General features: G+C 38.7%; 3 protein-coding genes across 3 annotated transcripts; 1 reads left to right on the forward strand and 2 right to left on the reverse strand.

Moving 5' to 3' along the window:
* The first annotated feature begins 1,365 nt into the window (after positions 1-1,365).
* On the forward strand, positions 1,366-2,378 carry LOC109422580 (transmembrane protein 223). The gene is made up of 2 exons (XM_019697379.3): positions 1,366-1,931; positions 1,993-2,378. The coding sequence occupies exons 1-2, from the start codon at positions 1,502-1,504 to the stop codon at positions 2,286-2,288; spliced, it is 726 nt and encodes a 241-aa protein (XP_019552924.2). The 5' UTR covers positions 1,366-1,501; the 3' UTR covers positions 2,289-2,378.
* Positions 2,379-2,881: 503 nt separating this feature from the next.
* Positions 2,882-3,328, reverse strand: LOC109422586 (H/ACA ribonucleoprotein complex subunit 3). Its single transcript, XM_019697393.3, has 2 exons — positions 3,162-3,328; positions 2,882-3,100 (listed from the first exon to the last, which is right to left on the reverse strand). The coding sequence occupies exons 1-2, from the start codon at positions 3,213-3,215 to the stop codon at positions 2,960-2,962; spliced, it is 195 nt and encodes a 64-aa protein (XP_019552938.1). The 5' UTR covers positions 3,216-3,328; the 3' UTR covers positions 2,882-2,959.
* A 12,256-nt stretch (positions 3,329-15,584) lies between these two features.
* Positions 15,585-18,338, reverse strand: LOC109422596 (transmembrane protein 170A). The gene is made up of 2 exons (XM_019697405.3): positions 18,160-18,338; positions 15,585-17,900 (listed from the first exon to the last, which is right to left on the reverse strand). Exon 2 carries the CDS (start codon positions 17,372-17,374, stop codon positions 16,982-16,984), a length of 393 nt encoding a protein of 130 aa, XP_019552950.3. The 5' UTR covers positions 17,375-17,900; positions 18,160-18,338; the 3' UTR covers positions 15,585-16,981.
* Between the last annotated feature and the right edge of the window lie 7,537 nt (positions 18,339-25,875).

Here is a 25,875-nt window from a genome sequence, read left to right on the forward strand (position 1 = left end):
CTCGAGCTGCTGCCGCCACTAGTTCAAATCTAGATTAAAATTAGTTCAAATTATGATTACGATGGTTTAAATTAAGATTAAAATCACTATTGACAAATAATTGAATTTCTCAATGAAATTTGGTGCAAATGTTAACTTTTTGCCACTTTACGGAAAGCTAATACCCGTGGCTTTCATATACGTGAAACCTTACCGTAGTAAATTATTTCCATGTGGATGAAAAAAAAACGATCAAAAGTGCCGCTGCTTCAGAAAGCCGCAATTTGGTTCAATTCATGATTACCTACCCTATGTCAAAAGTAGTGCGCATCCTTGTCGTTGTTCTTAGCAACACAGCGCACTAGATGCGAAACAGTTGCGACACTTGTGGACCAAGAAAATGGCAATTTTTGATTGAATGACTGTCTTGACTCCAACCGGATAGACAATATATAAAACAAAACTGACCTGCCTCAAACTGTTGGGAGTAGGCTGGTACAGAAAACTAATAAAATGCTTTGAAGCGGATATTCTACTATGTACTTAACAATGGGTTTGAAACGATTGATGTTGTACTAGTGAAGTATAGAATATAATCTTTTTTTTTAGTTTTTATTAATGTGTATTTTAACTTAAATGCTAATTCTATATAATCGATATTTGCATCTCAAAATGATTTCGGGACGGAAAACGTGAATTTATATTTTCATCGCTCGCTCTAAATTCTAACACTTTGTAAACAGCTCGCTGAACTGCCATACAAAGTGAGGTTAGATCAGGTGCTTGCAGTACCCTATTGTTATTGGCTTATGAGCCCTTTTACGAAGTGACAACAATGTTGAGGATGATATTGATTTTCACGGGTTAGGACGCTATCTTCTGTCAAAATTTTATTCATTAAATCGGCTCATAAAATGAACTATAAAAGGCGAAATTCCTTCAAAAAATACATAAACATTCACATTATACTATACTATACATACTATACTATACTATAGTATCCGTTTTCATAAATATATTTTTGGAATATATCGTTTCAAGTTCAAGCCTATTTAGTTTTATCGGCTTTTGTTTCTACCATCTGCCCAGTGTGCACGCAACGAGGCTCAGCAACATCACATCCTGTTGCATACACCACGCAACATTGATGCTCACTTGTAGCGTTGCAAGGATAGTGAGCGATTGTAGACAATCTAAATTGCTGAAATTCGGAAACTGCTTCTGTGTATTTTACGTTCACAACAATAATTGAACATATATTTACTAAAGGTGAAACTATTTTATAAAATACATTTTTTATGATTTCATAAAACGAAACTACGAACTACACCAAAATCCTAACAAAAAGGAACGAGATTTTTTTTGGCGTTTCCCATAGTCCAGTGCGCGACAGGAACACTCGCAACGTCGCAACGTAAACAAACAAGCGTGAAGTGGCAGTCATCCCCCGGCTTATTAGATAATTTCAGGAATATTCAAAATTGTGTTCAAGATTAGTGTAGCTAAATAATAAGCTTTTATTATGATACTGCGGCTACTCACCACCTCCATCCAGCACCGTGTGGCCACTTTGTCCCCGGGAAATGTGCTAACCCGCATCGCCGTACAAATTCCAAAGTTTCCGATAGTCCTGAGCCAACTGCGAGCCAATTTGAGTACGACCGGCCGGCTTGCGGTCAATCCGGTGGCAACACGCGCCTACGACATCAACACCAAAGTGGTCAAGGATGTGATGCTCTACAAGTACGACAACCCGCGCTTCTACCGGATATTGAACATTTTCGCCATCACTCAGTTCCTGTTCTGGGGATATTTGTCACACTTTGCCTACAATACGTTGCGGGATACGCCGGTTCCTGAGGGAAACAGTGAGGAACTGGCTTGGTACGAGCGTATTAACCTGGGAGAGAACAAGTACCGTAACGGAATTGCTATCATGTCCTTCTTGATAGGTCGGTTCGAGTATGCTAATCTTTCACTAGAAGGTTTATTTTACGATTCTTATCGTTTTAGGATACGGAATTCTCTTCACTGCATGGATGTTCACGCTCCGGTCGGTGCGATTTTTAATCCTTAGGAAAGGCGGCGAAAAAGTCAGCGTGGTGACTTATGGACCATTCGGTAAAAATCGCATTATGGAGGTGCCCGTGAATTGTATTTCTGCTCAGGAATCCAGAGAAGCTGCCCGTGTAACAATTCCCATTAAAATTAAGAATCGCTCCTTTTTCTACGTTGTGGACAAGAAGGGCGAATTTACAAACGCTCGGCTGTATGACTACACCGTTGGCATGAGACGAAACTGGAAGTAAGCCTTGTTATGCTTGTAAAAAGTTGTAGAAAAAAAAACAAATTGTTTTATTTGAATTTGAACTACAAAAACAAACGATTACAATTTGAAATCGGATGAACATATTTCTTGACGTAAGCTACGTCTAAGGAAACGGTATTTTCAAACCATCATTTCTCTCCTTCATGCTCCTTTAATTTGTCCATAGTATATTGTTGGTTCATCTAGTTAATCGTAGGTAAATAAAAAAACGATCAGGAAACTAGAGCCCTTTGGGCACTACCAGCTTCAAAGACGAGTGTGCTGTAGCTATACATACTGCAAACCCTGAAGCTTGTTTATATAAGGTACACCGGGGCAAGTTGAAACGGGTGGGGCAAGATGAAACACGAAGTTTTGAAAAAGATTTCAATACAATCTGGAAAATTATCCTTCGCTAAAAGATTGTTTGAATCAAAAACGATGTGTTATGGCGATCGAACTGTTTATCATCATTAGAAAACATCAAGTTAACCCGCTGTTTCATCTTGCCCCACCCGTTTCAACTTGCCCCGGTGTACCTTATGCTACATTCTGCATGTGAATTATACTACAGGTATTCAAATAAACTCAAAATACATTGTAAAATACTTAGGTATTGGTTTTATTCGCGACTTAATACAAAAAAATCCTTAAATATAAATCAAATTCTTTTTAATAAACTGGTTCGGGACGCTGAGTCAACAGTAAACCGAACCGCTTCTTGATGATGATACGATGGCGGGAGTATTTATCTTCCGGGGAGAATCGCGCCGGATGTGCGGATTGAGTTGGGTTTCCTTCGACATCATTTTTCTGCAACAAATTGGAAGCGTTAGCAACGGTAAGAATAATACAATTCCTATCATATGTTTACCTTCAGAGTGTACACTCGTTCTCCTTTCTCGTTCAGAGTATACATCAGATACATTTTGATGGAGTTTTATGGATAAAACCGAATTTTGTAATTTAATTTAGCTAAACTCGATGCCGATCACCCAGAAAGCACACACGCGTTTTTGTTTTGATGACGGGAAGTGACAGTTTGAAGTGGCAGATCACGTTCACAGGCGCAGGCCGACTGACAGCGGTAAAACGTTTCTGAAGGACTGATACAGTGAAGGACGAAACTTTTCGCCAAATTATTATTTTCAGTTTTCCCAATCAGGAAAATGTATACATCCCCTATAGACCACCTCACGGCGAAATTCTATCTCTTTCGCTCTTTCGGAGAGTTTGAAAACAACAGGACCAGTACCTGTCAAATTTGACAGGTGTTGGTCCTGTTGTTTTCTAATTCTCCGTAGGAGAGAAAGAGAGCGATTTCTTGATGACGTCACCGTGCAATGGAGTATAGGGCACTGCATGAAACTCTCTCCTTCTCTTTCACTCTTACAGAATTTTTGTAAACAACAAGGCCAAGAAACGTCAAAATCCCATACAAAATCAAAACAATGCAGTGCCCTATAGGGGATCCCCAAGCAGCAAGGTAGGCCTTTTGCGAATGTGGTAGCGTTGCGTTGCGTTGCGTGGTAACGTAGATTGCATACTGAAAGTTGTCATGTTAAAAATTTAATACTTCTATTCTAATTGCTTATCGAGTGCTATTTGGGAAGGAACAGCTATCCAATCAGAGGTTGAAGTAAAAAAGACATGAGAACTTCCATTGACGGCCACGCCCATCTTCTCCGTTACGAGGATAGGAAAGGATGTGATGATAGGCCTTTTGCGAATGTATGGTAGTATAGACTAATTGGTGGTAGTGTCGACTGGCAGCGCGACCTGGAGCCTGGTCGAATCCTGCTTGGAAATCGATTTGTGTTGCCGATGGGGATGGCCCGCGAAATCGGATTGTGTTGTTTGGGACTTGGTTTGGGAAGGCCCGCTCGATGCATGTTAGGTAGGCGTAGTTTGTCCGAGTTTGACGTGCCTACACTCTCCCTGGATTTCCCCCTCGAACGCACTGATTAGGGTAACCAATATTATTTGGACCCCCATATATTTTGGACCCCCTGGGTCGTAGTATCAAAACTTTCACAGATTTAATGAAAGATGACGAACGTTTTTAGAATCATTCGCAAAATTAGATTATTCTGCACAAGTAGCAATCATTTCCTCACAGAAAATATTGTGGATTTACCGACTACTTGTATTCTACCGGTCGCTTCAGTATTAAGTCTAGTATGCACCTGGTAAGAAAAGCACTCAAGAAAAAATCCCTCTAATTACCAAAGGAATTTTGACAACTGATTAGTATGGGAAAAATATCACTAATCCTTGAGGAATAATTGAACGGAATATTTTTTCTGCAAGGAAAAGTGACAGCTCCATTTGATTTGCCCGGCAGGCGTTACGAGCGTTACACAATTTTCATTTCTTTCCAGCTGCGGACCGCTCAAGAAATTTTAACAGCGAAATCATTTCTTGACAATTCCTTGGCCTATCTTTTTGCACAGTACTTATCAGGTGCGTACTACCCCTTATATATGGCCTCCAAAGTAGCCGTTTTATTAAAAGGGTAACTTAAAATTAATTTTAAACATTTTTATTGTATGCGCTATTCCTCGTTACTACTAGCTACTCAGCGACATTCATTTTTTGACAATCAGGTTGATTTTTATATGAAAACGGCTACTTTGTAACGGCTACTTAAGTAACCGGTAGAATAGGGTAGGACGGGGCAAGATGGCCACCCGGGGCAAGATGAGCACCCCTCCGAATGAAAAAATATCGTCAAATTAGTCAATAGCATTGATTTTTAGCATTTTCTTATAAGAAATCTGCAGAATAAAATAAGGTTTTTATGTCAGAATCAAATTTTTACCATAATTCTGGTTATCAGCCAACATTACTAGCTTACTGCAAAGTATTTTAATTTACATTAGAATATATTTTCTAAAAACAAACATTAAAATTTATTCAATTTTAGTTATTTACCTATAGTGGGGCAAGATGAGCACCCATTACTCTCCATCAAGGGGATATAGAAAATATTTTGAAAATATTGTAATCCACTCAATAGTGCAGAACATAGGTTTCCGTAACCTCTGCAACTATTTGGTTGCGCAAATTCCTAAAAATAAACAACTTAATAATCGTTTATTGTTTTTCGGGTCATTTTGTATAAAGTATTATGAAACCGCATTTTTTTTAATAATCGCAAAAAATATGATAATTTTAGAACGTCATACCATAGCTATAAACAAGGTTCACTATATCAATCACTGTATGGCCAATTTATTGTTAAAATATTGGGATTTTAATGAAGTGCTCTTCTTGCCCCGTAGGGGTGCTCGTCTTGCCCCGTAGCATGTTCGAACTGACCATAAAACATCTGTTTTGTTTAGTCAAATAAATCATACTTATTGTGAATTTTGAACCCTCCCATGTTTATGGGTAATAGAAAACATGATATAGCAAAGAACTACTGAGAGGTACTTTGAAAAATTGTGTTAACTTTCAATAAACTCAACGTGATCCTTAGGGTGCTCATCTTGCCCCGCCCTACCCTACAAGTAGCCGGTAAATCCACAATATCACGAGCAATATAATTATTTACCTTGAAATTATTTTTTGGTCATCTCGTCGTCCGTGCGAGTGTCACGGCATGTTTACGAAAAGAGAAGGTGGTGCTGGGGAAACTTGCAGATGTGAACAAAAACGTTTATCATTTTAGCGCATTAAATTCGCAAAGTTCGTCTAATCAGCCTTTGTCAATCAAGTAATCAGGATGTAATCCAGCATATCCAAGTGGCAGATTCTTCGAAAATAGTTTCAAGCGGGTTTAAACACTGGGTGTCCAAAATATATACTAAAGAAGGTCCAAAATACATTGGTGTGTCTAAAACAGTGAAAACTGATGCTTCAAAAATCAGTTATTTTCATCAAATATTCAGCCTGAAATGACCTTGTGGGTATTTTTGACGGACAGTGGAGGCTTCACAGCGGCGTCATGGTCGCGATTTTTCCTCAGTCAAGTTCGCAGATTGTAAACAATCCTCGGTACTCACTTTACATAATTTATGTTTAGTCCTTTACTGTCAGAGCTGTCAGATCAGTGTAACACGATAAATGTAATTTACACAAAAGGAAATTTACACGGAAAAAAATACACGGTTGAATATTATTGGGTACCGGACTGGACACACAAAATTTGACCGTTTTCTTTGGTACATAGAGGTCTTGAAATTAGTCTATGCTTTTACGGTCACACCAATATCATCATTATGTGCAACATCCTCTGAATCTGTTTAATTTTAGCTTGAATCCAAACTAATATCCTCTAGGGGTCCAAAATTCGACCGTTACCCTAGTAACCGCGAGCGTAAACTTTTCTACAAAAATTCGCGCTTCAGGAATGACCCATTTTACGAAGTGACAACAATGTTGATGATGCTATTGATTTTCACGGGTTATTGAACGCTACTTGGGACGCTACCTCCCGTCAAAATTCATTCATAAAATCGGCTCGTAAAATGGACTATTCCTTGTGGAACAGCTGATGTTGATATTGTATTTATGTTGCTTTCATAACAAACCGCGCTGCCAATTTCCAGTCGGCATTTCTGAATCATCGCAACGAATCAAGCACCACCTCTGCTGCTGTTTGTGTTAGTGAGATCGGAGAAACGTCAGACTCCAGCCTGCTGATTGGCTGCACGGAGAAAAATCAGGCTGGTTTGAAACAACAAACGCGTTGGTTGATTTATTCTATTGAAAAATAGTTGTTACAAATTGGAGTTTTGTTGATCCAAACTAACTTCGTTGGTTTGTTATCAACTACAAAATTTGTTGTTTCTACTAACAACAAACGAACAGAGCTGTAGTAGAATCAAACTGCTAGATTAGTAGTTTTCTAACAAGAATGTAGTTTGTTTTAACTAAAATTTAGATTATTTTTATTCGATGGGCAATCGATGATTCAAACTAAAATTTTAGATTGGTTTAACCATTTCTGCCGGTTGAATTAATATTTTGGTTTGTTAAAATTTTGTCGCGTCGACGGTGCTCTCTACTCGTATAGCTACTTGTTTGTTTGTGTCTACTGTGTTTTGCTGCTGATTGAAAGTGTGAAGAACTTCCATATTTTCACAGCTCCGCCATAATTTGAGACATTTTTCTAATCTGATTTGCGCAAAGGGCATCACCGGCAAGCAAGTAAGTTTTTTTTCTTTTCCATAGAATGTTATTATCTATTTCTTAACTATTGATTGTTTTTCTTGTAGGCGTACATCTCAGACAAGGAGGAGTCATCATGGAGAAAAAAATATGGAAGAGGAATGAAAAAAACAAATCCCAGGAATGGAGTGTCCGGCTTACAGTAAGGATATAGCAGGTTCTCTCTCTCTGCGGCCTAAATCTGCTGTTAATATCAGAAGGTATGACAAATGAGTATATTTTCGAGTGTTCTACAAAGAACATGTTTTTTTTATCTTATTATTTTAGTGAGACTTCAGTAGCCGGAGCCGTTCCGAAGACAATGACGAAAAATACCTCGATGGCTGCTGGATGACTGCAAAACCAGACAGCTCCGGTATGGAGGAAGCATCCTAAGGCACGACAAAAAGAACTCTCGCACGTCCTTGAATGACACACTACCAGCAACAACTTCGGATGGAGATGATCACCAAATTGCACATAGAATTGTATGAATTATGTATTTGCCCCAGTATTGTAAAACATCGCAATTCGATGCACAAATAAATAGGATGCACGAGAGAATATTCTCTTATTAAATTACAATTCAATTTTTATTTGAATTCAATATTCAGTACCAACCATGATAATATGCGGGTAAATTTGAACGAAGGCGTTAGTAATTTCAACCGATTGAATTCGTTTGTTTCAACTGGCAGTGAAGGTTGATTATAATTCAAATTTGTTAGAAACAAACTATGAATATTTGTTAAAACAACTACCAGAATTGTTTGTTTTTGTGACTGTCAACCGACAAAATAGTATTTTCAAACCAGTGTTGGTAGAATTTACCTCCCAGATTGGCTGAAATTATAATCACTAACTTTGGTTTGTTTCAACTAATGTGGGCAGTTAAAATAAACTAATATTCCGGTTGTGCCCAGTTCAACCTGAAATTCCGGTTAAATCTAACTAAAATCCGTTTGTGTTTACTAATTATTTTTCTCCGTGTGCGACGACTCTGGCGACTGTTTCATCCGCGACGGATTCAAATCGTCGCGTTCGATTAGGGAGGAAACCGTCAATACATTCTTCAACTCGTGCGGTACGGAAGCAAACTGAATTGAACTCATCTCGCTTGGCAGATGACAAGAATTCGTCTCAAATGAATCGCGGGTTTAGACAGAGCAAGTGAGATAATTTCGCTTGACTTGAATGAAAAAGTTCAACATGTTCAACTTTCGTTAAAGTCAAGTCAGTTGCTCAAGTGAAATGAATGGTGGTGTTTACGCGTTAAATTCGCATTCAATTGAGCACTTTCCATTGACTTGAGTCAAGTCACTTGCACTTTACATGGTTTATAGAGATATGCAAGCTTATTAGCTTATAGAGAGATAAATATCCAGGCTTTATAGAGATATGCAGAGGCAGCCATAGGCCTTTTCAGTTGACAGGTTCGTGTATGCCACTGTTGACAACTGCCGTTGTTGAGCTGCGCCGCCATGAGCTTCTGGGTCTGCCTCTGCTGTGGTGTCCTGCCGGGTTCTAATCGAACGTTTTCTTGCAGATTTCGTTATTGCTTTTTTCACTGAAAATTTTCCTTGCTTCGCTGAACAACATGACGTTTTCTTCCAGCGAAGGCTTACGCGATACAGAAAATCGCTGAATTTCACACTAACACTGCAGAAAATCTGTCAACAATAACTCAATACACATGCATTTTCAGCGAAAAGATCTATTTGCGTGACAACAATCCACTCCCATGACTACCGGGCGGCCGCCGTCAAATATCAGGATTGCCAACTGTCCGGTGACTGCTGTCAGTTTTCTTTGTCGCCGAATCTGGCGCTGGGTCTTCGGCGCGGAAACCCAAAGGTGGGAATAAAATTTTGGGGTTTGCGCGCAATACCGCCCCTGCGTAGAGTGTGGCCGACCCACCTCCACTGTCGCTCCCGATTTTTTTGTCGCTAACGGCTTTTGATGACATCGACGATGGAGTTCCACGTTGGAGATCCAATTGTGAGGCCACCATGCACGAATTATATACCGCAGGCATCTGTGCCGTTGAGTGTTCTCCACTGATACACACCAGGCTTCACTGGCACATAGCAGCACAGGTTTCACGTTTGAGTTGAAAATTGGGATTTTGGTGCGTCGACTAATCTGGTTATTTTTCCATACGTTTCTTCAACTCGCTAAACCAATAAAGTCCACGTAGAAGAATATATTTGACCGTGGGGGTAAAAGAATATATTTGACCGTGGGGGTAAAATGGACAATCGGTTAAAATTTCACCAAAATTTCATATTTTTTTTTGCAAACTTCAGAATTATCAGCCGTCATTATCGTGAGATAGTTGAAGTAAAAAGTTATAAAAAAAATATGTTATGTCAACAAAATATAATTTTCATCAACTTGATGATTTGGTGGATATGATAGAATTGGCTTCTTTAACGGTGTTGAGATAATTCGATATTCTGAATCTGCATGTCAAACTGAGCCGAAATCCAAATTTTCATGAATTTTGGTGCCCGGGAACCTATTTAAAAATCAATTTGAAGTTTGTATGGGAGCGATTTGTTGAATCACCCCTCGTCGCAGTTTGTACTGGGCGGAGCTGTCAAACAGTCGTCCAGCTGTCAAAATGTGATTTCTAAAAATCTATTTGAAATTGATTTAAGGTGCCAAAATAAAGTTCTAAAAATCTGAAAAAAAATCATAGTGGCTCAGAAAGAGGTGCTCTTTCGTATAAAATCAAAAAATCGATATATTTTTCAAAATTCAAAAACCCAATTCGCTAGGTAGCGAAGCCGATCTGTTTAAAAGCACAGGTCGCACGGCAGAAGTTTCACGCATTTGATGTATTCGTTCAATACATGGCCTACTTGCCTAATTTCACCTTCTATAAAATTTTCACACTTGTTCGCTACCTAGCGAATTCTATCATATCTATCATTTCATTATCCACTTTGATCTCTACTCCCTTATACTATGAGTAGAAAGAGACCGATATAGCCACCAAATCATCAGTGTAACACGCTAGATGTAATTTACACAAAAGGAAATTTACACGGAAAAAAATACACGGTTGAATATTATTGGGTACCGGACTGGACACACAAATTTGACCTTTTCCTTTGGCACATCGAGGTCTTGAAATTAGTCTATGCTTTTACGGTCATCATTATGTGTAACATCCTCTGAATCTGTTTAATTTTAGCTTGAATTTAAACTAATATCCTCTAGGGGTCCAAAATTCGACCGTTACCCTAGTAACCGCGAGCGTAAACTTTTCTACAAGAATTCGCGCTTCAGGAATGAGCCATTTTACGAAGTGACAACAATGTTGATGATGCTATTGATTTTCACGGGTTATTGGACCCCAAGTAACCAGTAAGCATTTAAAATAGCATTCCTTCAGCATTATAGTAGCCTTTACGACAAGGCGTATAATGCTAATTAGCCGTATGTGTGCCTATAGCACCGACGAACCGACGTGACAGTAGTGTCTTCAAAAGTGTCCCCCCTAAATTTAACGGTCGACCAGCGCAGCGAGCGAATGCTTCTGTCAAATCAGCGCAGACGCGAACCTTTTCCTATATGAACACACGGGGGTTTGGAGTCAAGCTATCAAATCAACGCGAATTGTTATAGAGGTGGCGGTAGTGTTTGGCTATTTTTCATCATGGCGTCGAAGACAACAAATTTGAATTTGTTTGTTCTAGCTGTCACGTCGGTTCGTCGGTGCCTATAGTGCTACCTCACAGCAGGTTTTGGCAAAATAACGGGCTGTCTTAGTGCTATCCCTTCAGGAATGTCGTGACGAAATGTCAAAGAAGCGTAACGCCTCGTCGAGCAAAAAAAAAACAAAAATAGATTGACGTCTCGTTCTCTCAGCCTGCTTCCCCGCTTCATCGTCCTTCCATATTCGCCTTGACGGAGGCTCTCTGAGAGAATTGCGCTGTGCGTGAAAACAATTTTTTTAACATGCGAAAGGATAGGAGCTGCATTTTCAAATGCTTCTAATTCTTTATAGAATTTTTTTTAAGCAAAACGTTCTTAATGTTATCGAATGAGATTTTGATTCTCTATATTATAGACATAACATTGTGATTTAAAAACTTTTTGTCTAAAACCAGTTATAATGTAGCAAATTGAAAGTATATTGCAAAACATTAACACTTTTTTCAATCTGAGGTCCCTAAAATATTTTAGAAGCATTTGAAAATGCAGCTCCTATCCTTTCCCATGTTAAAAAAAATTGTTTTCACGCACAGCGCAATTCTCTCAGAGAGCCTCCGTCAAGGCGAATTCCAGCCGGTGCTAGGTGGTACTTTTTTGCTGATTTTTGTAGTGATGTAGGTTTGAACTTACGATTCGGAGTTGGATTGATCATATCTGCTTCGGATTCTGTTGCTCCTGATCCACGATGCTAAAGCTGTCCCGGTGGCGTGCGTTGATTTAATCGCCAATATAACACGGAGAAAAATAATTAGTAAACACAAACGGATTTTAGTTAGATTTAACCGGAATTTCAGGTTGAACTGGGCACAACCGGAATATTAGTTTATTTTAACTGCCCACATTAGTTGAAACAAACCAAAGTTAGTGATTATAATTTCAGCCAATCTGGGAGGTAAATTCTACCAACACTGGTTTGAAAATACTATTTTGTCGGTTGACAGTCACAAAAACAAACAATTCTGGTAGTTGTTTTAACAAATATTCATAGTTTGTTTCTAACAAATTTGAATTATAATCAACCTTCACTGCCGGTTGAAACAAACGAATTCAATCGGTTGAAATTACTAACGCCTTCGTTCAAATTTACCCGCATATTATCATGGTTGGTACTGAATATTGAATTCAAATAAAAATTGAATTGTAATTTAATAAGAGAATTCTCTCGTGCATCCTATTTATTTGTGCATCGAATTGCGATGTTTTACAATACTGGGGCAAATACATAATTCATACAATTCTATGTGCAATTTGGTGATCATCTCCATCCGAAGTTGTTGCTGGTAGTGTGTCATTCAAGGACGTGCGAGAGTTCTTTTTGTCGTGCCTTAGGATGCTTCCTCCATACCGGAGCTGTCTGGTTTTGCAGTCATCCAGCAGCCATCGAGGTATTTTTCGTCATTGTCTTCGGAACGGCTCCGACTACTGAAGTCTCACTAAAATAATAAGATAAAAAAACATGTTCTTTGTAGAACACTCGAAAATATACTCATTTGTCATACCTTCTGATATTAACAGCGGATTTAGGCCGCAGAGAGAGAACCTGCTATATCCTTACTGTAAGCCGGACACTCCATTCCTGGGATTTGTTTTTTCATTCCTCTTCCATATTTTTTTCTCCATGATGACTCCTCCTTGTCTGAGATGTACGCCTACAAGAAAAACAATCAATAGTTAAGAAATAGATAATAACATTCTATGGAAAAGAAAAAAAAACTTACTTGCTTGCCGGTGATGCCCTTTGCGCAAATCAGATTAGAAAAATGTCTCAAATTATGGCGGAGCTGTGAAAATATGGAAGTTCTTCACACTTTCAATCAGCAGCAAAACACAGTAGACACAAACAAACAAGTAGCTATACGAGTAGAGAGCACCGTCGACGCGACAAAATTTTAACAAACCAAAATATTAATTCAACCGGCAGAAATGGTTAAACCAATCTAAAATTTTAGTTTGAATCATCGATTGCCCATCGAATAAAAATAATCTAAATTTTAGTTAAAACAAACTACATTCTTGTTAGAAAACTACAAATCTAGCAGTTTGATTCTATCACAGCTCTGTTCGTTTGTTGTTAGTAGAAACAACAAATTTTGTAGTTGATAACAAACCAACGAAGTTAGTTTGAATCAACAAAACTCCAATTTGTAACAACTATTTTTCAATAGAATAAATCAACCAACGCGTTTGTTGTTTCAAACCAGCCTGATTTTTCTCCGTGTACTAATTATTTTTCTCCGTGTTGTTACATTCGATCCGTCATAATTTTTCAGGGTTTTTTCGAACTGTGTAGAATACTGTCGATTTCCAGGGTGGTATGTAGCGAGTAGTTTTGCATCCCACACTTTCAACATGCACCACTGATTGCCAGCGACCGTAAAGCTGGAAGGGTTGACCGTGTTTGCATCCAATGATTTGATCTTGTTGACGTTGATGGTAAGATCTGCCGCTGAGGAGCGATAGGCAAGATCATCGAGCTTGCTCTGCATAGCAGGGCGCCGTTGAGCTAGGAGAGCAACGTCATCAGCCAATTCGAAGTCTTTTAGGTGCTCCATTGCCATTGTATTGGGCTGCCACAGCAACCCACGGTTTGATTCACGACCAATCGTACCTACCAGCATCTCATCGATTAAGATAAGGAACAGTAGCGGTGATAGGATATCCTATCTCACTCCAGCAGCAATCCGGATGGGATCGGACAAAACACCGTTGTGCACACGGTTGTGCAGTACTCTGCATGAAAATGCCCTATACTGTGCTTCATGAGGCCGATGATTTTCTCAGGGACAAGTTTGCGCCTGAGGGCTTCCCACATGTTTTCGTCGAAAGCTTTTTGTAATCAATGAACATCAGGTAGGCGGTAGAGAGACACTTGGAGTCATGGCGTCGGGGACAAAAAAATTGAATTTATTTGTTCTAGCTGTCACGTCGGTTCGTCGGTGATTGAACCTCCGAACACACCACATTACAAGTTACCCTACCTTTACCATGGCAGGAGGCCTCACAACTGGATCTCTAATGATTAAGCTCCGTCGACGATGTAATCAGACATGCACTCTCTAAAATAAAAGCTCTCATTTTTGAGTAGCGCCCATGCCGCACAGGAACTGTGTTGGAAACACACATTTTTTTAAATTGCTCGCACGCTCACATTTTTGCAAAATATCAATATTTTTCGGTATTTGAAGGTGGTTTACAAACCCAGTGAGGTTGCCATGTCGAAATTATTGCAAAATACATGCTCATATGAGCGTACGAGCAATTTTAAAAAAATGTGTGTTTCGAACACAGTCATGTGCGGCATGGATGTTTACTAAAAATGTGCAGGCCGAACACATTTTTGAGCGAGGCCGTTTTTGCGTGCAATGGAGGTGCGTTGACCACACACTACGAAAAGGTTTATACACGCAGAAGTCGGTTCACTCAAAAATGAGCTAGATCTACTCAAATTTGTATTCATCCCATGGCACTCCTAAAGTGAGCAAGGGGGGCCTTACTCATTTTTGAGCTAATGCTTGCTAGCCAAAGCAGCATGAGTAAGCTTCACACATTGAAGCGTTTCGAAAACATTCCGGAAGAATGAGTAAGTGTTACACATAAATGCGAATGCTTCGCTTGCTCTGAAAATGTGTGATAGTTACTCATTTGACTAAATTAATTATTTTTTGTTTTTAGATGAATAAAAAACAATGGTTCGAGGTTATTAAATATTTAATAAACTTATTAAATTATTAGTATTAAAATTTGTATTCACATGAGTTGATACAACCACTTGAACTCGTGGCGGCTTCGCATCGGGTGTCCTCTTCCGATGACAATTTATCATTGCCAACGGACATCCAGTGATACAGTTTATCGACTAAAACAAATAAAAACAAGATTTAACAGTTTATTTCAATTAATTTTTAATTTAATACTTACCCAAAAGGATCATCACAAAAAAAAACTTTTCTTTTTATTTTTTTGTTGAACACTTTTGACAAACGCTCGGTTTTTGGAGCGTTTGTCAACAAAAGCCAGGAGCTCAAAAATGAGTAACAGGCCAACAGCTCACGGCGTGAGTAAGACGTACACATAATTTTCACACATTCTCCCGGATTTGCAGCGATGCTCCACAGTGAGTAACTGTTACTCATGCGATGTGCGGAGCAGTTTAAGCGTGTATGAATTTGCAAGGAAGCTCTGGATTGCAATCCGCAAGGATAGCACAGCAGTGGCAGACTCAGGGGCTCGTGGCTGCGGTACCTCAACAAGGAAATGAAGAAAGTCGATAGAAATCTTACCTGGGCCGAAGTCAAGGCTGAAGCAAGCATCCGCCCTATTATGTGATGTTGATTAATGTCAGAATGAGCCACCCTACTCCATGCTCTACACTATAATACTTAAATCAGGGACATTTGTTTCAAATGATGTTTTACATTGCTTTTTACTATCGATTCATTGACTTTTATTTATTTATGATTAAAACCTGCTCCAATTTATGCATCCAAGAAGAAGTGTAGCTTGTGATAGATATTGTGTTGCCATTGCTTGTCACAGCAAATAATTACCTTAATTTAAAGATAATTTGACTTTGGCTTTAACACAATGATCTTTCCTTCATAACTTCTTGGATGATGCTTATCGTTTATTTTTTTCTCCCAAATAAACCAATCGTTCGATTCCTAAATCACTCTCAAAATTATCAGTTACTGATTCTTTACACTTTTCCGCATAGTAATGAAGATACACATTGGATAAATTTTGACTTTTCCTCTTCTTCATTTTTATCATCGATAAAAAAAACTAAACAAAAATATACATACAAGCCCTCTCTACCTACTAATAAATATGCAGAGTTGAAACTAAGCTAGTGGAACAAATATACAAAACTTATTTCTTCACTATACTAATTCTACGGCGAATGTCAAGAGGAAAGTCGAACAACAGGAACGAGAAAAAGGAAAACTAATAATTAGTGAATATAACTATTTCTACTATTTGAGAGACTGACAGAAACCAATATGTGTAGATATAGACAATGGGAGAAAGCACAAAATGACAAATAAATATTTTTGTGGCGCAACGATGTTTCCCGTTTCTACATTATACAGAGATATGGCGGACAGTGATGCAGTTTTAGCAGAGTCCGTGATAAAAATGGGAAAAAGATACAGAACACAAGAGAGGCGAATGATGTATCGAAAGCGCAATGATGACCATGATGATGCCAGGTTGATAACGATGATAATGGTCGGTAAATAGCACATTTAGGTTTTGCTTTAGTGGCGTTTGATTTGCTTTAACTAGGTTTGCTCTTTTTCCCATTTAATTGTTTCTACTAATTAGTTTCAATTATTTGTTTTAGGTATATATCACTATTTCATTTCTTGTTGTTTTGACTATGTATAATAATCGTTTCTGCCTCTTTTCTTTTCCTTTTTTTGTCTCTCCCTTTAGCTGCTAGTGGCTTATTCCTTTTAGTCTTAGCTTTGTTTCCTTCCGTCTTTGCCTGTTACAACAGATTAGCTTGTATCATTGTTTTAAAACAATATTATTTTTATTGAAATAGATATTAACCTTGTCTCGTGTCGCGTCGAGATATATGGCCCTTATGTGGTTCTCCCGAGGGATGCTCTATTCGTTCGTTTTTTCCTTCTTCTCTTGCGCATTTTGATAAAAACTGGACTATCGTAAAATGGCTAACGTTTTTTGTTCTATTTAGAATTTCCACTAGTACAATAATTTAGATGTGTTTACGTTTACATGAATGGATGTATTTGTATTTAAGTGGGATGTTGTCCGCCCTGGCAGACCGTGTGCATGGGATACGAATAGCATTTACAGTGTTGCCAGCAGCCGCGTGAACCCGAGACAAGCAGACAGTATGGTCTGCCCGACACCGTACACCATCGCCAGAATAGGCGACATCGGTAGATTCGAGGCTCTATGTACAAAGGCAATGGTGGCACTACTGACGGTGCCTCCGGTAACTGGAGATACGACACCCATCACTAGGATAAAAATTGAGAAGAACCGACCGAACTTGTGCTTACGCAGCGTCACGAACGCAATTACCGCTGCACCGGTATGAATAACAATCGACGAGAACAGAGCCCACAGGAAGACGTGGTACCACATATCGACAAACTTCGTTAATGTACTCGTTCCTACACCCCGCAGACCGATCACATTGGCTATCGTGTCCAATTCCGAGATTGTTTCGGAATACATTGCTTTTGCCGTATAAGCTAACCTCTTGATTATCCTTCACTCTCCGCTGCCCTTACTACTACGATCGCTAGATCTACTAATCTCTTAACGCTCCTCGAAAACCACGTGCTATGTGTTAGGTGTTAGTATGTGCCTCTCGAGATCCGTCCCTATCACAGTCTCACAGTGTTATTCTCAGTGACAGGTCTCAATCTAACCTCGACTGGTCAAGTAGGAGTAGTTTTGCTCTGGGGACTGAGTCCCTCTCAAATCTAGATAATAAGACCACCTTTGCCAGTTCTTGCAGCTTCAGACCATACAGGGATCTTAGTTTTTCTGCGGCAGCCACAATCTGAATTGACAAATTTCGGGTTTTTAGCAGCGGAGCTGATTTGCCGGATGTCTCTCGAAAGACAGTAGTTTTCCGACGGCGACAGCTACTAGCAACGATGGCGGTAGAATACAGCTGAGATATTGCTGACGATGACGGAGGTGGTCGCAGCAGATAGTGCGAAAGGTACGCACCACTGTGCACCATCGTGCGTTTCTACAAAGACACAGAAATAAAGGAAACAGTTAACATAGAAGCAAATTCTACAACATTTAGGATGTAAATCTGATATAGATGAACAAGGCATTGGCTCCGTTAAGCGTAATACACAATTGAGCCTTGTCAGAATGAACTAGATAAAAGAGAATATAATACAGATATGTAAGACGACACGAACAGATCATTTAGACAGGAAAACATGTATCCACAGTCCACACATAAATTAACATATTTGAAATTATCACTGATAACTAACCTTTCACTAACCTAATTGAAGAAGAAGATGTAGAAGACTAAGTGCCCATACCTAGTTTAGCTATATTGGCAAAGTGTATGATTTAAAATCTTGTCAAACCTAGAAAAGCTATGTTGATTCCGCAACTGAAGGCTTAAACCTATCGGCATTCACCAGATTACGGAAATCATTGAGCAGAAAGTAAATGACAAGACATTTTAGTTCAGTAGGGTGGTCCGAATGGGAGCAGTACACAAATTAACACACCAGCTATAACACAAGCTCCTTTGGTTCATCAATTGTTATTGCTTTTAATCAAAGCATAAGGAAAGAAAACAGAATTAAATAAATACTAGGGTGATTCACTAAACAGCGTAAACTGATTAAACTGATTAAACTTCGCGATCACCAAGGCAATCGTTGATTATTTTATTCGCAAAATTGTGAAACATTTCAAATAAGCAGAAAATCATGGCTTACGCAGCAATTTAATCTGTTTCGTGACCCCTACTGTAGTTTAATTCCATATATGACATACTGTTTGCATCCTACGACAGTCATATCTGTCATTGGATACAAGACTTAGTGGGAATAAAACGAAACAGTAATTAATTCAATTTACTTATGCTTACAGTTATTCTACAGTCTGTTTATAACACAGTCCCGCAAAGAGTGAAACCAAATCTACCTATCGAACTGTCAAATCGGCTACCTATCGAGCACGCCAGCAAAATTGTGAAAACAAAGTCGGGCGAAGAAGAAGAACAACACTCAAAAGAAGTTGTCTTTGCGTGTCTCTATATATACAGTCCCTAAGTTATTCCACGAACACGCAAGTTTTTCAGTATATCTTTCGCTATAATATAAAACCTGCGTGTTCAAAGAATTAAGCTTAAGAAAAAGGTTCATACATCATCAATTAGCTTTGATGTATCCTATAACAAACGTCATCCAAACAGAATTAGTCGTTTACTGCCCATATTCGCAGTTGACGTAAGCGCCACTGTAGTTTTCAACACACTTTTAAAATTTTAACAATGAATAATGAAAATTTTGCGTTTTTTTTCACGTTGACATCTAGCTAGTGATGAGATCTTGTGCTCTATTAAATAAAACTAGTCACAATTATGCGCATGTGATAGATATTAATGGTCAATGGTCAATGGTGGTTACGTCAACTATGTGATCATGGGTAGTTTAGGCTGTGACTAATATTATCGATAATACCGAAATGGTTTAGGGAGAATATCGATCAATATCATTTTGGTATCGGATTTATCTCACGTACGCTAAAGACCCCTTCCAATGGATTTTTCTAAATGTTTACCAATGCACTCAGAACCTGGTTAGCCAAACTTCACATCAGCGTTGTTGAGCCACCCTACTGTTCGGTTGGACAAAGTTGAATTCCATTGGCATTGTTGATAATGAATGAAGAACAGTTCAACGAAAGAGTGAGTCATATGAACGTGTATATGTGTATTACCACCCATCAGCGATGATAAGACATGGACGCTTCAATCAGTTTACCCGATTATCTACAGCGGTACCTACTGTAAGGTCATCGTAACGGAGAAGTGCCATGGAATGGTAACAATTTGTGTTTCCCATGCATCAATTTCATGTTTAATTAAGGAAACTTTTTTTTAACTATTATAGAACTCTTCGCTTTTTCTCAGCAGCAGATGTGATGTGATACACTAGAATTTCATGATACCTCCTTAACCAGCCACACCACGATAAATGGAGTCATGATCATGAATTCTATTTTGGTCCCGTATAAACTACATAAAATTTCAGCTGTATCTGGATCTGGAAAATAATATTTACGAAGGCCATTCAAAGTTTTACAGGATGGTAGATTCTTGAGTGCAAACTTTTTAAAGGGTGATAGAGGGCCATAAATGGTAAAAAAAAGTTCTACGCATATGGTCAAATTCCAACCGTTGCGTAGTTATTGAACGTCCCATGTGTTTGACTATTATTACCTCAACTGGCTATAACTTTAAAATGGTCAAACTTATCGCAGTTTTAGTTCGAAAAGTCGGTGCAAGAAGAGCTAGAAGTTTGGTGTCAAAGAACGAATTGTAGTGTGGAACAAGGGCTACAACTTTGCATAAAAAAAAATTTAATTCATTACGCATTTTTTCAAGATAATTGACAAAAATCAATTAAAAGCTACTTTTGAGCTATTTGCTCTAGAAAACTTAGTTATTTAACTAATCTAATCGATTCAAAAATGTCATTTGATATAAAATTCAATAATCTTTCGAATAGGGGAAAAAAAACTGCGATAAGTTTGACCATTTTCAAGGTATAGCCAGTTCAGGTACACAGATGGAAAATTTCAATGAATTTTACATTAGAAATCATGCACACAACTGGAATGCTCAATTTCTCTGAAAATTACACAAGCTTTCAGTTTTACACGATTCATGTAAATTTCATTAAGATCCAATCCACGCAGCTCTGTTTCTAATTGGAATATTCGTTTCAATTATCTGTAAGGTACACCGGGGCAAGTTGAAACGGGTGGGGCAAGATGAAACAGCGGGTTTACATGATGTTTCCTAATAATGATAAACAGTTTGATCGCCATAACACATAGTTTTTGATTCAAACAATCTTTTAGCGATGGATACATTTCCAAATTGTATTGAAATCTATTTCAAAACTTCGTGTTTCATCTTGCCCCACCCGTTTCAACTTGCCCCGGTGTACCTTAATGCACAACGAAGGTGAAAACAACAAAGTGGAAAACAAGTTCGGTGCATGGACGCGCTGAAGGATGAGGATCCAGAAATGGGGATTTTGTTGGATTGTTAGTAAAACAAATTCATTACTTATGCAAATTTTATTTGTTCCTAAATCACTGACACTATTCCTCTCATACATTTTCTTCTTTGGCTGATCAACCTTAATGCTCTTGAATTCACTCGTATTTGCACATCTACACCATTTTCTCACTTGCCAAATAACTCTCACCAATATAAATTTTGTTTGTCACTGCGATTTGCAACCGAAAACATAATTTTCCTTCGGTTAATAACGCGAAACTAAACCACAATAAATACCGATCAATAGGAGCTAGCAATATGGCTGCCTCAGCAGCTGTCATCCGCGCCGTCGGCGGACTGGTGGATTAAACGAAAATCGTGTAAAATTACGATAAACATAGATGAATTGTAATAACTCTCGCGTAACATCGAATGATCACTAGCATTCTCTGTATGTGCATGATTTTTAGCATAAATTTGTGTTAAAACGTAAATTATACGATCCGTTTTTCAACGAAATTATGCTTTGCACTAGGGTTATTATTCATTTTTTCTTTCTGTGTATCAGGTATCAGAAGGCCGGCTCCAGAGGCATGTTATCCTCCATTTGGGATATTTGTGCCATCGCCATACATATGAGCCTATTTCATCATTTACCTGAGGGAGAATGGGACAAGGGATGGGAATTGGGAAAGGGAAAGGTGATGAAATAGGAAGGGGTGCCCTAGAAGAGTGAATGAACGCATAAGCGCAACGAGAGCTCATAGCTCATACCACAACGGGATTAATCAGTGCCCTGAAAAGGACACTGTAAAACGCATAAGCGTACAAAGAGCCTATAGCTCATTGGAGGTAGCTTGCGACGTCATGCGACTTTCAATATGGCATAGAAAGGCACATCATCAAAAGCATCCTCAATATTCAAGAAATCACCCAAGCAAAAACTACGTTTGAGCGCCGAGTGCTTTCTTGAAAACGTATACAACTTTATGTAAAAGAGTCACTGTGGACATCCCAAATTGGGAGACATGTGAGTTCACATGAACAGGCATGTTAGCCAGACGAACATCACAGATGTGATAATCGACAATGCGTTTCGAGCATTTCAGAAAAAAACGACGTAACCAGATAAATCTGGAACTTATTCCTTCTTTTTACAACGCACGCACCCTTTCGGGATAAAACTACAGAGTAATTTCATGCCATGGAAATACCAAATAGAAACCTACAAGAGTTCAAAACATGTTTGAAAAACTCAAATCCCTCTGGAGAAAAATAGGATAAAGCCCCATTTGCTCCAGGAGATTTGAAGTAAGCAGAGCTTTTTAGTGGTCACTAAATCGATTCTATAGCTACAATCCTCGGGGTAGAAGCTAAAGATTCGTAGCTATACAAAAGACTAATTTATCCGAAGATATTTAGAACTTGAACAGGTCCGAGTTCCATTTAGGAATACCTCTTGCGATCCGCACAGACCGCAGAGGACAAGCTTCTTTCAAAGCAGTAGCTATGGTATACCACAATGAAGGGCGTTGTAATAACAAAACCATAATAAAACTCTCTTGGAGTAGCAATGGAAGCGAGTTATCCATAAAATGTGATCGCAATCAATTATTACAGGTTCCCTAGCTTGTTGAGCAGGGACGCCTGAATACGCAAAGTTTGCGAAGGAACACTCCATAGTGCAAAAAGGTCAAATGGAGAGTCCTCATCTGACACATGCCAATTAGTCAACTCATGACAAATTCTGCTCATGCAGAGTTGGGTTAGGTGCAATTCTATGTTAAGTTAACCATGAACTGTACTACCTAAGTATTCCATCAAACTGAAGCATCTCAAATCAATGTTTGAGCTACTTCAGATGCCAAATATCAGCGAAAAGATGCTGAAAACAAGAGCTTGCTTGATGGCATCCATAAGGAAAGGTTGAAACATACTGTCAACGTTATTCTAAAATATAGCATGCTCGAGGCACGACAGTTCATCTATAATGAAAAAAGCAAAGCTGGGTTCACAAGGTAACCTAAACAGAAGTTACCCTACGAAAATGAACTTTGTGGAGTAGATCCACTTGGGCTACATACGCTTTTTACGCTGAAAATTGATCTGAGGTTTCCTTGCCGTAGCCACTACCCAAACTAGACAAGATAACGCACTTCACAATCACAGCACAAAAAGGAAACATCAACGACGAATTAAATTGTGGTCAATTGAAAAACGCCAATGGCGAAAACGCATTAAGCGAACCCATATAGGCAGTAGTATGGGACACGCTTGTATGGGAAAAATAAATCCTCGCTCCAGTCGACTTTTTCGATCCCATTCAGGTCCCATATGAACTGTGCAAAATTTCAGCGCAATCGGTGAAACTATAATTTAGCGCAAGCGGTTCAAAGTTTGCATAGGATTTACTATGGGAAACGTTACACTTTCAAACAAAAAATCCCAGAGGTCGCCCTTTATTTCCTTAATTCAAATCGATCAACGCTTCTTGTAGAAAAATCATTAATGAAACTTTCTTTCGAAGACTGCAAAACGATTGGATGCTTGTGGAAAAAAATATTGTTTTATTACCGATTAGTGATACAAAAACCTGAATTAATCCACCTATGGTGAACAGAACCCTTCTTACACTTATTAAAATTATTGTTGTATTATTCGTATGTATGATTGTGATTTTTGGTCATTCTAAAAAATATTGTAGATTTGGCATCAAGTTGATTGCTTTCCATAATAGAATCATCGACCATGGGCTCAACTACCAGAAATGCCAGCCAGAATATCCTAGAATCTTGTGTGGAATGTTTAAACAATAGCTTACATATTCTGGAATATTGTATCTCTTGTTAACTGCCAATCTATTAATACATGGGTAAACAAATCATCGAGATACACTTTGTCAAATATTCTTTATCAGTTGACTAAATTAGATCCAAAGTACTTGGGACACATGGTGATGGCACAGAGAAACAGACGTCACACTCCGCTCGCTTCTCATCGATCACCTTTTTAACGGTTGATTCAAATTTTCGGTAAATAATAGGTCGATTGATCACTCGCTGTTTTGGCGTCGTTTCTGCTTCTGTTTGACGTTTGCTCACTACTGCCACCTAGTGATTGCCCGGCCAAGCACAGTACGTTTAGGATTGGGCGGTTATGTTTTGATGACGATTTTTTTCAATGAAACTTGTTCTAAGAGTTACGTCTGTTTCTATATGGTTATAGATCGAAACCAAGCGTCATTTATATAACCTCGGTAACTAAATGTCCAATCAAAATAAAATTCAATACAATTGTACGAGGATGTTGTAGCTTTCATTTGATGGTAAGAGAACCCGAATCGGTTGACAGACGGCTGAGAAATTTATTATGATGCATTTTATCAAAAATCTCTCAATAGCGTGGATTTTATTACTCTTAAAATATCTCGGAAACAAAATGTCCAAACGGAATGAAATTCAATAGCATACTACTAGGATGCTGCATCTTTCATTTGCTGATGAGAGAACTCAAATCGATTGACACACGGCTGGTCAATTTATTATGAAGTATTTTTCAAAGACCTCTTATAAACTTGTATTACTCCAAAGTACTCCCCGAAAGATATCTCGGTTACAAAATATCCAATCGGAATGAAATTCAAAAGCGTTCTTCTAGGATGCAGTAGCATTCGTTTGGGGCCTTAATAACCCAAATCGGTTGATAGACGACTGTGAAATTTATGGTGATACACTTTGTCAAAAATCTTTAAAATAATTAAGTTGTACTACTCCCTAGCACTCTTTGAAAGATATCTCGGTAACCGAACGTCCAATCAAAATAAAATTCAATAGCGTTCTACTAGGATGTAGTAGCTTTCATTTGCTTCCAAGAGAACTCAAATCGGTCAACAGACGGCTGAGAACCGTGAGTGACATTTTTTTGTAACATACATACACACACACATACACACACACACACATACACACACACGCACATACAGACATTTGCTCAATTCGTCGAGCTGAGTTAATTGGTATATGTGACTCGGCCCTGCGGGCCTCGGATCGAAAGTCGGTTTTCCAAGCGGTATTTATACCCTTCTTATGGGTGTAAGAAGGGTAAAAACGGCTTTTTGTTTTGTTTTATCAGCAACACTGCTGCTGCAGTTGTTGCATGGGGTGGCGGGAGGCATCACCACCCCCAGAAACAGCAGCAGCCAAGGCAGCAGCTCGCACTGCAGCATTTATTCCGACATCGAAGTGTTGCGTGAAGCTTCAGATTGACACCTGGACTGTCACTCAGCACAAACAATATTGGAATACTTTGAAGTCATGTCGTCAAACCAAATTGTATTGTACTGAGCCATCTCCAAGGGTGGCGCAATATTTTACAAATCTCTCAAAGCAGAATTGCAGATTTCTGGTCAAAGCATTGACTGGCCACTGCCGACTCAGCTATCACATAGCGAATATTCAGCACACACCAAAAAATCGATTGAGAGTTTCAGCAAAATTTTGCTGAATTTTGCCGAGCTGAGAGTTTCAGCAAAAATTTTGCTGAAACTCAGCAAAATTTGCTGATTTGTTCAGTAAACTCTGCTGATCACCAGTAACGTTTTGCTGAGATTCAGTAAAGTTCTGCAAAAAAATTTGCTGCACCCTTCAGCTCGGCAAAATTCAGCAAAATATTGCTGAAAGCGTTTGGTGTGCAGGCTGATTGTATGTGATAGCTGTGAATCCGATTATGGAACTTCGTATAATTTGATATGTAACTGTCCAGTTTTAGCCGAACTGCGTTTCCTCGGTAAACACTTATTAAGTGAAAATGACTACAGAAACCCGAATCTTCAGGATGTTCTGTTTTTCTTGAACCTTTTCAGGGCGCTGTTTGAACCCATTGTGGAACGCTTATGCGTGTATGACGATCCTATTCCCTTATCTGTCATTTTCCCTGTCCCATCCTTTTTTTCCTTTCCATC

The sequence above is a fragment of the Aedes albopictus genome, chromosome 2 (assembly GCF_035046485.1).
Source record: "Aedes albopictus strain Foshan chromosome 2, AalbF5, whole genome shotgun sequence".
NCBI lineage: Eukaryota > Metazoa > Arthropoda > Insecta > Diptera > Culicidae > Aedes > Aedes albopictus.